Genomic DNA, 14685 nt, shown 5'->3' with positions numbered 1-14685 from the left:
GTAATTGTAAACCCAATCCATTCCATTCCACACCCCCGCCGAAGTACACAGACAGGCAAATTAAATACAATTAAGGCAGAAATAATTGCCAAGCCATAAACAGGTTCTGGCCGGGATTAGAATGTGGCTCTGTGGCTCCGTTCTGTTCTGTTCTTTGTGCGGGTGTTGGCCAAGTTTAAAAGCAATTTCAAGTCGAGGGACAGGAGCATTCTAATGGCAATGTCCTTGACTGGGGGTTGTATATATGCATAAATGATTGATTGAATTTTTCGCTTTTCGTTGGCCAACAGCAGGCGGATATTGTTTATGTGGAGTCGGAAATTGGGCTCTCACAAAACATACATAAATCAATTATGAAAACCAGAAAACGAACCAACAACAGGCCATTTAAACTGGTTTAAAATATGTACACTTCACAGTTTGCTTTGATTTTCCCTATCTTTTTTTTAGCAGCCAGTCGGCTGGCTATTTGCATAAACAGTGCAACTTGTAGAGCAATTATACGCAGATTTTGGTCAATGGGCGAACAGGTTGCTTTCTGCTGGTGAATGTAAAACTATGGCACTAAACTGGGTAACTGTAACGCAGACTCAAGAGATCTTAAAAAAACGTTAGCAGGTGCTCGTATCTGGCATCATGTTCGAGTTATATAAATTAAAAGTCGGTGTCACATTCCCACCCCTTCCGCCTGGGAATCGTGGGCTTCGACTCGTCATCAAAATACCCGAAATTGAAAGCATTTTTCGGTGGAAACCGCATAAATTTGTAAAGCATTTAAGCTAAAACATCCGATGCGCCAAAGGCAGGCAAAAAAAAAAAAAACAGCAGCAACTACTGGGCGTGGCTGACCAAAAATAAAAACAAAATACAAAACCTTTACGTAATGCTCGCTGAGGTCAGTGTTTTGGGCGGTGAAATGAATGAATTTGGTGAACGAAAGGCCGGGCCCCAAAACGAAAGTGAAATTTCCATCGCCCGTTGCCCATCGATCGGAGTCAATTTTTCATTGGCTCCGCTTGATTTTGGGCTCGTGATTTTGTAAATTAAATAATCATCGTCAATTTAAATTTTTTCTTTTGTTTCAGGGCTAAAGGGTAGGTCGCATTTTTAATAAATTGATTAAACCGACGTCTGTGCGGACAAGAAAAATTATTTCATTTTGGAATTGGAAACAAATGGGAGTCTTTTGATTGGAGGAAAGAGTCAAGGGAAATATTTTGTGGGAAAGTGAAAATGTTTTACTTTGTAACATCGCCATTATTTAGTTTAAAATTTCATGGGGATAAAATAAATTAGTTATATTCATTAATTTCTCTCTTTTGTGAAGACGCTTTAATTTAAAGTGTAAAGCAACCTTATGCTGAGACATAAGCAAAATCTTATAAATTATGGTACTCCACCAAAAACCATTTTTTACCAAAATGCTATGGTAACTTGAAACCCGCAATGATTTTCGCATAGAGAAGGACAAAGGAAATAAATGGCCGAGTTCGTGGCCCAACTAAAATGGCAAACGAACATGAAAAACTTCTTAGATGGAAAATTCTTTAGCCGGTTTTCGTGTTGCCTTACCACTCCCGAATTGGCCAAAACAGAAAACTGGTTCAATTCCAACACTAAGTCTGGCCACAAGCGAGTGCGGGTGGCACCTTCACCTCCCCACTTTGCCTCCCCCTTTGCGCCCACTCAAAAAAACACGACTTGGCTAAAAGGCAAAAACTTCAATTCCAGCTTCAATCCAGAGTTGGGCCCTTCGTTTGGTTTGTTTTCGGTTTTTGGTTTTGGCTTCGCTTTTTTTTTTGGAAGCTCGTGCTGGGTTCAAAGTTGGAGTGTGGAGTCCAAATTTCTGGGTGAAAGGCCGAAGCTGCTTTGCATTTTACTGCCTGCCTGGGTCCCGTCGTCGATATTCTATCAATTATTTGATGTTTGATTTGTGCTTCACACTCGAATGTTGATTTTTCGTCTGCTCCTCTGTTTTCCCACTGAATTTTGGCTTCGTCAGCTTTGTTGCTCGTGCCATGTTATTTAAGCTTTTTTCGAGGTGCGACTGCTCTTTGTTTACGTTCATTTTTTCCATGTTGTTTCTATAGTTAACATTTATTTTTTTGTATGCCTCTCATTCGAGCTTCTCTTTTGCATTTATGTAATTTACAAAGCGTGCTCTAATAAAAGCGGCAGCAAAAAAAATTATATTGCAAATATTAAAACTAAATTACGAGCGCGCAAATGCAAACAAGTTTTTTTGCGATTGCAAATAGCCGTGCTGGAATCGAGAAAAAAAACACAGATTGTGCTGGGTGCCAAAGTGGTCCGACTTCCTTGGCTTGTTTGGTTTTTTTGTACTGGGCTTGGCTCGCTGTCCTAACCATAAATCTCATTTAATAAGAGCACAAATCAAATAGAATAGCGAATACAAAGTATAACTGTAAGTGTAACCTGATGAAATCGATAGGCTATGAAAAAAAAATATTTACAGAAGCAAGAATTATAAGACAGAAAGGCATAATGATTATCAGAAAGTATCTCTTACAACACATTACCCATTGTATATTTTGAAACAAGCAGGATAATAAAAAAAATTAAAAGGGATTTAAAATTAAGAAGGCTAAAATTCTCTCTATATAATAAGAATAAAAATATGTATATCAACTTATGTTTTTAAATGTATTTCCTTTCCAGATATTATCTTTATCCCCCCAAAAAATGTTAAATTTGTATAACTTCAGAACACAAATCACTCCTTCATCCAGTTTACTGCAGAAGCCTTTAATCTTTCTTGTATCTCCATTTGTGTTTGAGGAATTCTACAAAGACTTCGACCGACCCGACTACAAATCTCCCGCATTAGTTTAAGCTCTGCTCCACTTTCAGAATGGCGAACAAATTAAGGAACTCGCATTATCATTCCAGCAACGAAGTCAAAATTCCTTGCCATTGTCAGCACTCAATCTCGATCTCCAATCTCCCGTAGATTCCAAACAAACAAACAAACAAACCACTCGAGGTGGAGAACAGATCCCAAATACCAAAACCCAGGCACGTAGCTAAAGATCTCCAAATAGAATGCCGCCGAAAAAAAAAGTGGTTCTATATTAATGGAGCTTTGAAAACTATAGCACGTACATATATGTAGTTGAACCAAAAAGTTAAGGTGTGAAAAACTATTGACCGCCTTGTTTCGCCCTCTCTACCTCTTGAATTTTTCCTCATTTTTTTTATACAGATCAGCGGGCTGCCTTTCTAAGTTGGTTGTGTTGCCGTTTTTTTTTTGTAAGGTCTCTCCATGTGTTGATTGAATGTCTGGAGACCAAACCAAACCGTCGTAACCGGAGGATCGTGTGTCTGGGCCTTCGGTTTTTGTGGGTTTCTGGTTTTGGGGCTTTGGTTTTTCCTTTGCCACGATGTCGTGCTGCCATTGTTCGCATTAGTGTTGCATATTAAGTAATAGAACTGTTTTTCCTCGTTCCCTATCTGAATCTCGAGGTCTGCTCCATCTGAGTCTGTTTTCTGTTTCTGCCTTCAAACTTGCGGTACTGCCAAGTGGTGCAATGTCCCGCAAATGAAAAATATAAAGTGAGTTGTGGCCATTAAAATGCAAGTGGCAGATAGAATTCATTGGTGGTAAAAGGGATTGTTTGCATTTAAATTCTACATTTTCCGGTGTAAGATTAAGTAGAGCAGAATGGCAGGGGTCTTGACTGAAGTGTAAATAATTATAATTTAATTAATTAAATATTTTAGACCTTTTGTTTTATTAAATATTTATAAAAACCCTTCGAGGGGTCAATCATTTTCCGGTGTAAGATCAAATAGAGCAGAAAGTCAGGGGTAATGTGAAATGTAACTAATAATAAAATAATTAAGGTACAAATTGTAGACCTTTTGCTTTGACCAATAACAAAATCAATTTCAGGTAATTTCCTAGCTCTGACATAACTAAAATGCCATCCATAAACTCTCTCCCCAATCACACACTATATCAAAATGATTGTGTAACCTTAGCCTACACCCAGAAATACATAATTCACGATTAGATCTGTCTCTCAAACGGCACAAATTTCTATGCATTGTAATTTTCCGCATAATTTTGTTTGTCTTTTCTTTGCTTTGGCGAATATAAAAAGAATGGCCAAACAAAAGCCAGACATGAAAACACAGCATTTTGCCGCACGCTTCAACGACAAAATGGTCAACAACAATCTTGGCTTAGTTTTGTCGGCCAGCTGTCTATTGTTGTTGTAATTACAATGGCATAAGGTATAAGGCATATATGTAGCTGTTCTGGTTGTCGTGATTTATTGTGTGAACAACAAGGTTTCTTCTCCCGAGCTTCGCTTTGCTTTTGTTCTGCCTTCGCATTTGCATATTCTTTTTCGATTTGGAACTGTAGGCTTCATTTGGTCCCGGGTGCCACTTCAAATTGGGCGTGTCCAGATATCATAGAAGCCATATCTATTATACACCCTCAAAGCTCACTGGGTGCCCAAGTGCTTTGGAGCTATATAAGTGGCCAAGATTGGCTTCCATCGAACGGGATGGGTTCAATGAACCACAAAGCCCTGCAGTTCTCGAGTGTTATTAAAGCAAATAGCACTTGAGGTGGGTCCGTCAGGTTGCCAGCCACCGTCAATCAAGAGTTATCAAGAAGTTGAATGGCTTTTGAAGAGTCTGCCGCCAACGCCAACGCGCAGAAATCCGAACCCGAATCCGAATCCCAAATACTTCCCAATAACTGATGCCTTAATGTGGGGGATTACTTAGCGAAGGAGCAGCAGCAGCAGCAGCTTTGCAAATTGCCAATTCATTGTTATCCGCCGTTGCCTTCTTTTCCCGCCACTCATGGTTTGACATTTTTATTAAAAACGCAGAGTCCACGAACGATCTGCAATCAGGCGATCAGCAATGTCTTCTACACAAAGGGCATATTTTATGCATGCCGCTCGTTAAGAGACCGCTTCTTCTGCTTTCGGCTCTTCACTCAGAAAAAAAATTACTTTCTTGCTTACAAAATAAATGTAACTTTAAGTTTTTCGTAATGCAAATCATTTGTTTCATAACTGATAACCAATCTTTCCAGGACTTTTTAGTTAAGTACAAAAGAAATGCCCTGGAATACCCTTTCCTTGATATTTCTTACTAACTAATAATATGTTTTTAATCCGGATCTTTGTAATACATTTTCTGCTAAGTGTAAGTGTTGCCTCAACTCCAAGGCAATAATCATTAAATTTTCAAAATTATTTTTCTGAGTGTTTGGTTTGTTTGCTGTTGCAGTCAAATTGCCAGCTTTTCTTGTTGGTACTCCTTTTGGGCATCATTTCCTGCTTAAAAGGTCGCTGCCACTGAGCATGCACCTAAAGTTGCGGGTAAAAAAAGAGTCGACTCTTCTTCATTCCCTGAAGAAACATTTATATTTATAGGGCTGCCTGATGAACCGTAATCCCAAGGATAACTGCATATTTTTATTACAGGTTTGTTGTTGTTGCTGTTGCCGCGGTAGCTGGCCGATAATTTCCAGTTACAAAAGGCCACAAAGGAAACGAATGACTTAAGACACAAACTTGTTTTCCTTGCGGAACATCCGTGAATGGCACATTAAAACGTGAATGTCTATGCGGACACAGAGTGTATATTGTGTTTTTAAATTGAGAGAAGCCTCTTATTATTTAACATAATAAATATTAGTCAAAAAAAATAGCCCAAAGTTAATAACTTATGGGTAAACAAAAGTTAATCGCCTTTTCAATTTCCTGCCTTTAACAAATATTTCCCTTAACCAAAATGGGTTAATGGGCAGCTTAACCCTACATTCACTTCCCCCTCGTAAGCTCATTTAACAGCAGAAAAATGACAAAAATCGCAACCGAACGTAATGGCGAACCGCAGAAATACACCTTGAAAATGGCCTACCAAATGGTATTTCTCTTTCTCTTGCCATTTTTGGTACATAATTTTGCGAGCCAAAAGGGGTTTAATGACTGCAAATTGAAGCGATCGGACCGGCGAGCGGAGATTAAATTTGCACTTTGCAACACAACACAAAACGGAAATGCCAGACGACGGCTAAGAGAACGAGCAAATGGGTCAAGGATTTAGGCCCATTTAGCCACACTCCATTGGCTTCGCTTTCTGGGCAGGGCGCAAAGTTCAAAATTCAGAATGGAATGGACACACACACCTGGTCGGTCGGTCTCTGTTGTTGCCAGACTGCGCCGCCTTTGGTTTATTACGCTGGCTCAAAATATTGGCGCTTGTTGTGTCACTGGGCCAGAAACCATTAGCCAGACATGTGCCACATATAAACTACACCGAAAATCACCAGCAACCCAGCGGGTGCTTGTCCCATTCAAGTGGCCATGGCTGTATCTATGTATCTATATCTTGTACGCGGGTGTCTGAGTCAACTTTTGGGTCACTGGGCGGCATGAATCACGGTGCTATTATGCGGGGTCAGAGTGGCATTTGATTGGTTATTAGACTGGGTTAATTGAGTGATATGTGGGAAACCCGATATCATTTGTTTGGTCCCCTATTTGCATTGCATAATACGTTGAAAGCGCTTGCCCTGCGCTAATCACTCAATTTGCGATGACTTTCGCCCCTTTGGCGAACACTTCCGCTTCGTGTCAACGCTTTCTTTTTGCCAAAAACACGAAATTAATTCATAATTTAAGCTTTTGTTTGTGATTGAAGCGACCGGACCGGCTGCCAAATTGTCAAAATTTGCGGGGAGTTCTGCTCGAGTGGCTTTTTGCCACCAAAGTGACCACCACCTCGAACCAACTTGGCCAGCTTGGAAGCCATAAAACTAAAAACAACCTACTCCCCGACTCGACTGGCACAGTTGCAACAAGTTAGTCACTGTGAAAGTGAAACGAAACGAAGCGAATGCAAAAAGGCGATGAAAATAGAGCCGAAGAAAAGCCAGAGTCAGAGCCAGAAATCGCAATTAAAAGGAAAAGCGAAAATGTGCATGGAAAATCGAGTGCGAAACGAGCCAGCGAGAAGTAAATGCGTTCAATGCACTTCAATGGGGCGTGGCATATCGACAGGGGCGGCTTGAAGTCTTGCCTTACTTTGCTTTGCTTAGCCACTGACTCACGGCTCAAACATTTGGCTTTGTCTGCATATGCGCAAGGCAAACACAAATAATAAAAAAAAGGGTAGACGCATTTTTGTACAAGTGCGGAAATCGTAGGTGTAGCTAGCCCATACGAAAATAGCAAAAGCAACCTACAAAACGAAACTAAACAAAGCCGAAGCTCTGGAAGTCGGCGATTAATGAGAAATTGTGCAGTGTTACAAGCAATACGAGGAAAAGAGTATAAGAGCAATCAAAATCGGCTTATGAGAGGCAAAATCTGATGAGGAAACTCGATAGATAATTATAGGAAATGTTTTTCATTCTTGAATCAAATTTAAAAAATATATTTATATTTATATATTTCATCTGACTTGAAAAACTGTTACAAAATAATAATAAAAGCAGTTTTTTTTATTAGGGTGAATGCAACAACGACTGGTGCAATAAAGCCCAATGGCGTTAATTACACATTGAAAGGTGTGTGTATAGGAATTTAGCAATTAGATAAGCATAAATTCAAAATATGTATATTTTAAGGATCGCTATAAGCTTTAAAAATTGCAACAACGCCCAATGCAATAAGGCCCACAGGCGTTATATAGCAATCCCTTAAATATCAAGATTTTGTATTTAAGCTTTTATGAATAGATCATTAATTCCCCAAAATCAGTTAAGTTTCCAAACCCACACCTTGAAATGTTTAATCCCAAGAATGAAGTGACTCAATACTTTGGAATACCCACAAATCCACCCACCATACAAGCGCCCACTTTCGAACCGCAATCCAACCTCAATTCCACCACAATTTGAAGAATGCAGTGAAGCCAATTGCCAAATTAACATACAAAACTCATTTTTATCAATGGAGTCGGAGTCTCTCCTTCACTCAGAACACACCCCGAAAGAGCAACAAAAGAAATACCAATGCAAGATAATTGCAGAGGTTTGTGGGGCGATGCTGAAAATAATTCAAAAAGTCAAGTAAAAATGTCAACAACTTTAGCTGCGGGCTGGCTAAAGTTCGATTTTGGTTAACCACCCAATGACATTTAAGCCGAGCGCTTTAACCAATTCAATGGAAGTTCACTTCGGTGTGGTTAACATAGAACAAGATATTGGTTTTAATTTAAATTTGGTTAATGATCTCTGGCAAAAACTGGTTCGACCTTCGCGACTAAATTCCTTTATCACAGGCAAAAACATCACAAAGTATCAGATGTCAAAGATTTCATTGGACATTAGGTTGAGTATCGTGTTACGGTTAAACTAATACCATAGATAGGTACATTTTTTAACATGTATGGAAAACATAAATCTTTTCAGCTTAAGTTCTAGCTTCTAAGCTTAACATAGATAATGAAGTAGTTTAGATGAAAAAATAAGATATAAAAAACAAAATATAGTTACTAATCTCGTTTGAGTTCATTCCAGTTAATATGTCATGACCCTGAACTTGCATGTGATTATGTTTTACGATGAGAATGCCGGCTTCTGGTCAAACAGTTGTACAAACCTAAAAATAAACAACAAGAGAAAATGGTATTAAAAACACAGTTTTACTTTGCTACATAAACTAATTTGAATGTTGCACTACAAACAAAAATAAGAGCACTCATAAAAAATAAACAAAGGCAAATTTAATTACTTTAACGGGCGTGAAATTAACATCAAGCGAAGACAGCCCGCTGGGTCAGGTTCTTGGGGCGTGGTCAACATAAAAGAGAAACCGATAAAAGCTTGAAAGAAACAAAGCAAGGTCGTTGAAACTGAGGATGCACTTTGGTTGAAAAAATGAGCCAGTTTTGGAGGTCATTCGCGTCAAGAGATGAAGCTATCTAAAGAAGTAGAAAGTAACAGAATGGTATAAAGGAATTACCTAATTTATAAGCCCATTATAACTTTGGTATCACTCCACCATGGATTATCGGAACCACATGATAAATATCCATCTACAATCAATCAGCTCTTGTAATGGAGCCAACCCATTTGTAAGCCGATATAGCGCCACATTGGTTTAACTATTGTTGGGCAATCTAAGCAACCGCATCTCGGGCAGCTGTTGTTGCTGCAGCCGCAATGGGCCACCTTAACTACATATAATTGCTGTTCCAATAACCCCTAACCCAGAGGCACAACAAAGCACACACAAGAGATGCCAAACAGCGGCAGAAAATTGTGACTCGTGCCAACAGACAACACACAGGTTTATTAAACTGTCAAACAAAATCATAAATAAGCCAGCCAAATAGTGGAAAACGCACCCACTCTTCTTTGGCAAAAGAAAACAAAACAGTCTTGCAGAGAAAATGCTGTCGAGAAAATAGAGGGAATATGACTGCATATTAAGTTATTGTATCTGTTTGCTGCCCCTCAACCTACGCGACCCGCCAAAATGTTGCTGCTGGCCCCAGTCAACCACAAAACAACTTTAATACAGGCAACACAGTCGACACAACACAACAACAAGCCAAGAAATGCGTTCGTTGCTGTTTTTGGTAATAAACGAAGCGTTAAACAAATTGCATTACAACAACCAACCACCACCAACATAGAAAACACATTTTGTTTCTTTCTGATTTGTTGTTTACCATATGCAAAGCGTCATAAATGAGGTTGCATGTTGCTGTTGTTACTGGTTACTGGTTGCCGCCTTGGGCGTAATTACATCTTCAGCCAAAAATGGTCAAACGAGCGAGAAAATTATCACATATGTTGTTGTGGCGGCAGAAATTAAATGCAAATTTTGTCTGATAAAGAAATATGGTTACAGCAAAGAATTACACAATCAGGAAATTTGAGCGATGGCAATTCAAATTGCTTTTGATGATTTGACATTTGATAGGCAATTTGAATATTTTTGGTAGGCCAATTAATGAATGGAAACTTTTTTTCGGACCAATATTAATTTTTATGCCATGCATTTCGCTTTTCCCATTTTGCCTTAGATCAACCACTCCTCGAAATCCATCGCACATGCAGCACGACCACAATGGGTGGAAAAACATGTTCCAGCTACAGAAATTATAGCAAATGCCATGGACAGCTAATTCAAACACACATAAATCAATGAACGCCAAAGTCGAAGGCAACCCAGAAATCAGGAAGGTAAAAATGAGTAAATTGCACAGCAATAATGGAAAATAATAATAGAGCAATGAAGCAAACAGCAGATTGCAAACACGCCTTTGAGGTAAAGATATATTTAATCATGTGAAATGAATTTAAATTTAAAATTAAGTAAAAAATCTATTTCACAGGACTCGGAGAATAATTGGGTTTCTTTTTAAACAGGCAAACAATGCAGTCTATTTAATCTGAAGGCGTTTTGGATTTAATTTTTACCGAAAAGATCTACAGCTTTTTAATAGTTCCTGTCTTACACTCCTGACCTTAGCAATTAACACTTTGAATTAATTATAAAAAAAATTTAAATTAGGTGTAAGCCATTTGAGCCACAATAAAACGAATTACAGGCACCTAACAACTAATTTAACTAACCATAAAACCAGATTTATATGTGCATGCGAATCCAACTATTAATCCATAAAACTAAATTATGATCTGCGATGAAAATGGCTAAAAAGTGCAATCAGCCATCTTGCAAATGACATTGAAATTGCGCAAGACAGCAATAAATGGACACATTAGTCCATTAGCCGGCGAGTCCAGCAGTTGGTGGCGTTAGCGTGTGCCCCACAAAGGTGTGTCCACCGCTCCAGGTGTGCGTGTCACCACCTAAGTTTCTTTGGGTTGGGTACTATACTCGCAATAGTACAAGTAAGCAAGTACTTATGTCTGATTGAAGGTTAAAGCCATGAGATACGCCATTAAGGCAGCAGACTGCAACTGAACAGAATCTTGAATTGGGTTGCTGTCTTCATTCCGCAACTCCGCTTGGGTTGAATGAACCATGGAGCCGCTTAAACGCCCACCACTTTTGCGAGGGAGTATGTTGCCAGGCCGCCGAGTTCAAAGCAAAGCAGCTGTCAACAGATGCGACAGATAAGCCAAATGGAAACCGAAAACCAAGAGTCTGGAGCCTCATAATTTTCGCTAGCCGATCTCGAGCCAGAAATCTACAATTGCGGAAAGAGAAAAAGGCAATAATTGTGCGTGTCGCGATACACGTGTGCCAATAATAGACTCTTGTTAATGCTATGAAGACATCTCCCCAAGAAACACTCATAAATCTTTGAAGGTACAGTCATAAATCTACGAAAAAGCTTGTTCTAAGTGCAACCAAGATAAAGGCAAGCAATTTGTCATATGGCCAACATTGGAGTTATCAATGGTTAAGCCAAGATGAAGAGAAGGGAGGAAAATGCATATACAGGTGCATTGTACAGGGAAACGAATCCAACAAAGTGTGATTCGCGGACCGGATGATGCTTCGTTTTCGTTTCTGTTTTTGTTTTTCGATGGCATTTATCTTGACCCGAAGGCAACGTGAAGTTTTCATGGCTCATGGCTCGAATATTGCGAGCGTCGAACTGTAAAGTTATGAAGAAGAAACTGAAGCTGCTGGTCGGGAGCGGAAGCTTGCGTTTAAGGTTACGGGCACAGGGCCAAAACATCAACTGCTGTGCTGCCTGCTGCCACAACTCACCAGGTAGGTACTAGACATCTTTTGGCTTAGTTGGGAGCAACTACTTCGTCGCCGACGATCTTCAGGCTCTCAAAGTATTCGATCAAATGCATTGGGTATAAATTCTTGATGTCTTCTATGAGTACAGCATCCATAATAGTGCAGCCCTTCCAGGTGACGAACAGAAAGAACTTGTCGTGCACCTGAAAACTGTGGTGTACTTTTTCCAGCTCCAGACCACGGGCCAATCCGAAGGGTGCCTTGCGCTCCGGCACTCTCCAGTCCCCGAAATACTTTTCGGACTTGAGGCTTTCGCTGGCAGAGGGCCGTTTGCCGCTAGCCTGCAGCTCCTCCGGCGAACCTAGCGGCTCCGTCTTGATGATCTTGGAGCAGCCGGGTGTCTGGGCATCGGTTATCTGCTGCAGTTTGGCCACCTCCTTGTTACACACAGCCTGACTCTTGCGGCGCATCATTGGTTGGCTGGATTTTATTGACTTTTCTGGCGGCTGCATCACTGGCTCGGGGAAGTTCCAGTTGCTCGGCTGCTGGGCAAGATTGCCGTGTATCTGCGGAGGTTCCATTTGTTCTTTGATAATTTCTTACAATGGAAATACAACCAAAGCTAAGGGAACACTCACTTCATTACTCTATTACTTGGTTAAAGATCAAACTAGTTTATTTAATTAATAAAGGATAAGATACTTCCAAAAAAAAAAATTAAAATGAGGTTTAATCCTATACTTAAATTATAAAATTGCCAAGCTTTTGCTTAAAAAAACAAGTGAAATAATTAAGTGTTGATTATTATTGAAGATGGACCCTACTTTTTGAGTTATCACAATAGATTTGGTTTAATTTTCTTTCTTTATCACAATAGATTTTGTTTAATTTTCTTTGAATAAAATGTACGTAAATGTAAATGTAATAGAACTTGATTAAAGATAAAATTGGTTGTATTAATTAATTTAGGTTAATACAGTAAGTCTAATAAACTATGGTTAAATCTTCTAATCATTATAGTCTTAATCTTTTTAATTTCTATTTTTTTTAAGAAAATCATGGAATTTGGTTTTTTTTTTTAAATATAGATTAAAAAGATGACACATATATACTTTTTGAGTGAACCCATTAGATTTGGTTTAATTTACTTAAATGAAATGTAAATTTCTTACGCGCTGTAGCTCTGAATCAATGGGATCATCGTCGTCGGCTGTTATTAATTTCGGTGGGCCAAGGGATTTGGCCATTTGGTCATCCATTAAACCGCCAAATTTGACCACACGCTTTTCGGCTTCCCACTTGCGAGCCTGCTCCCTTATTGTGTCCAGAGATTGGTTATTTTCATCGCTTCCGGAGGACGAAGACGATGAGGAGGAGCTCGAACTTGATGTGCTTGAGGTCTCCGAAGAGCTGGAGGACGTATCCGAATCGCATTCTATGATATCATTCTGAAGTGGCTCTGTATCTTTAGATTGTTGCGGTGGAACACTGGCACTTGGTGGTGGCATAACGAGTTTCTGGAAAGCAGGCACCAATCGACCTGGGGTTTCTTGTTTGGGTGCCCGTTCGTGCTGTAATACTACTGCTAATGGTGTGTCATCGTCACTGGATTCGCTTAAGCGGAGGACTCTAGAATGCTCGAATTGAATGGGGTTTTTTACCATGTGCTTGGGCGAACCAGGTGGTTTGCGGTTGAAAGTTTCCCCAGAAACATTGCTAGCACAGCTCGGACTGGGACTCTCCTTATAAGTTTTGGGTAGATTCTTAATACTTTGTTTTGGACCAGCCACTTTGCCCACTGCTGGCCTGCCTTTCTTCGGTAAATCCTTAACCTTCTTTGACTTTTGCGTATTCCTGACTTGTTTGGGGTTTTTTGTTGATGTCCGGGAAGCACTGGTGCTGGGACTTAATATCGAGTCCTTTTCGAGGCCGACCAGGATGTCCTGCGCATTGTGCCGTCTGAAGAGCTCCGCTTCGAAATCCGAGACAAGGCCCATGCAGTTGCCAACGTTTTCCAATGGCTCCCAGGAGTTGTCCCTGTCGGAAAAGCCAACCCATTTTACCAGGACATGGGGACGCCCACCGACGAAGCGCTTGCCCACGATCTTCTCCACTACAAATTCTTGGGGAGGATCGGGATCGGACACCAAATGGAGATGATTGGATCGATGACCTCCGCCAGACATGTTGTTCGTTGAAAAGACGCCGAAAAAAGAGGGAAAAACTGAATGCCACAAAGAATCAAGCTGCGGTGGCGCTGCCAACTTTCTCGAAATTCAGTTAGAGATGGCAAAGCTTAGTTTTTTTAAAATATTTTTATCTGAAGCCATTACTATAAAAAAAACGTACCATAAATGAGTAACAAACATTTCTTTTTTATTGTAATATATATTTTTAGAAAATCACGATTCCAACAAGTTTACATGTTTAGCAATTTATTTTTTTGAAGAACTTTGGCAGACTCATATTTTTTTTAATGGGAATGATGACAACTGTTGAAGTAAGGACTGCCTTACTGTATTTAGCCCAATTTTTTTGCTTACAAATTTAGAGCCTATTTTCGGTGATAATACACAATTACATATCTTTTATTTGCCCGCAAAGTACATAATAAGCATTCTTTTTAGTTATTTAAACGTTTTTGCTCCATATTCCGCTTAAAAAGCTCCGCTTCATAATCGGCAACCAGCGTCGCACAATTGCCTAAATTTTCCATGGGCTCCCAGGTACTCTCCTCCTCCGCATAGCCCTCCCATTTGGCTAAATATTGGGCACGTCCTCGCAGGAAGCGTTTCCCGATAAATTTTTCCACTATGTAGTCCTCGTCATCCTTGCTGTGGCCCCTGGAGCCATAGGCATTGGATTTCTTGAAGCGATTTCCACTGGACATGATCTTGGATTAACGCAGCCAAATAATCTTACAAATTAGACTAGTGCTGCCAACTTACTTGGCATGCAGAAAGAGATGACAAAACTCAAGCAGTGGGCTTTTTACAGAATATATTTTTTAACAAAA

The 14685-nt window shown here is 39.8% G+C and overlaps 3 protein-coding genes across 5 annotated transcripts in view; all 3 read right to left on the bottom strand.

Moving 5' to 3' along the window:
- Positions 1 to 14685, bottom strand: part of LOC108144380 (mucin-5AC) — a 40496-nt gene that overhangs the window by 20104 nt on the left and 5707 nt on the right. The gene's annotated exons all lie outside the window — the stretch shown is intronic.
- LOC108144381 (serine/arginine repetitive matrix protein 2) lies at positions 8297 to 13899 on the bottom strand. Its single transcript, XM_017269155.2, has 3 exons — positions 12842 to 13899; positions 11691 to 12235; positions 8297 to 8597 (listed from the first exon to the last, which is right to left on the bottom strand). The coding sequence occupies exons 1-2, from the start codon at positions 13853 to 13855 to the stop codon at positions 11717 to 11719; spliced, it is 1533 nt and encodes a 510-aa protein (XP_017124644.1). The 5' UTR covers positions 13856 to 13899; the 3' UTR covers positions 8297 to 8597; positions 11691 to 11716.
- LOC108144383 (chromobox protein homolog 5) lies at positions 14239 to 14619 on the bottom strand. Its single transcript, XM_017269158.2, has one exon. The coding sequence runs from the start codon at positions 14557 to 14559 to the stop codon at positions 14293 to 14295; it is 267 nt and encodes an 88-aa protein (XP_017124647.1). The 5' UTR covers positions 14560 to 14619; the 3' UTR covers positions 14239 to 14292.

The sequence above is a fragment of the Drosophila elegans genome, unplaced genomic scaffold, assembly GCF_018152505.1.
Source record: "Drosophila elegans isolate 14027-0461.03 unplaced genomic scaffold, ASM1815250v1 contig_183, whole genome shotgun sequence".
NCBI lineage: Eukaryota > Metazoa > Arthropoda > Insecta > Diptera > Drosophilidae > Drosophila > Drosophila elegans.
The sequence above is the reverse complement of the archived record's forward strand: the minus strand, read 5'-3'. Positions and strand labels throughout refer to the sequence as shown.

Coding starts and splice junctions, on each gene's coding strand:
- LOC108144383 (XM_017269158.2), bottom strand. CDS start 14,559: ATGTCCAGTGGAAATCGCTTCAAGAAATCCAATGCCTATGGCTCCAGG.
- LOC108144381 (XM_017269155.2), bottom strand. CDS start 13,855: ATGTCTGGCGGAGGTCATCGATCCAATCATCTCCATTTGGTGTCCGAT. Junction 12,236..12,841: donor TTGATTCAGAGCTACAGCGC/GTAAGAAATTTA, acceptor GAACCTCCGCAG/ATACACGGCAATCTTGCCCA.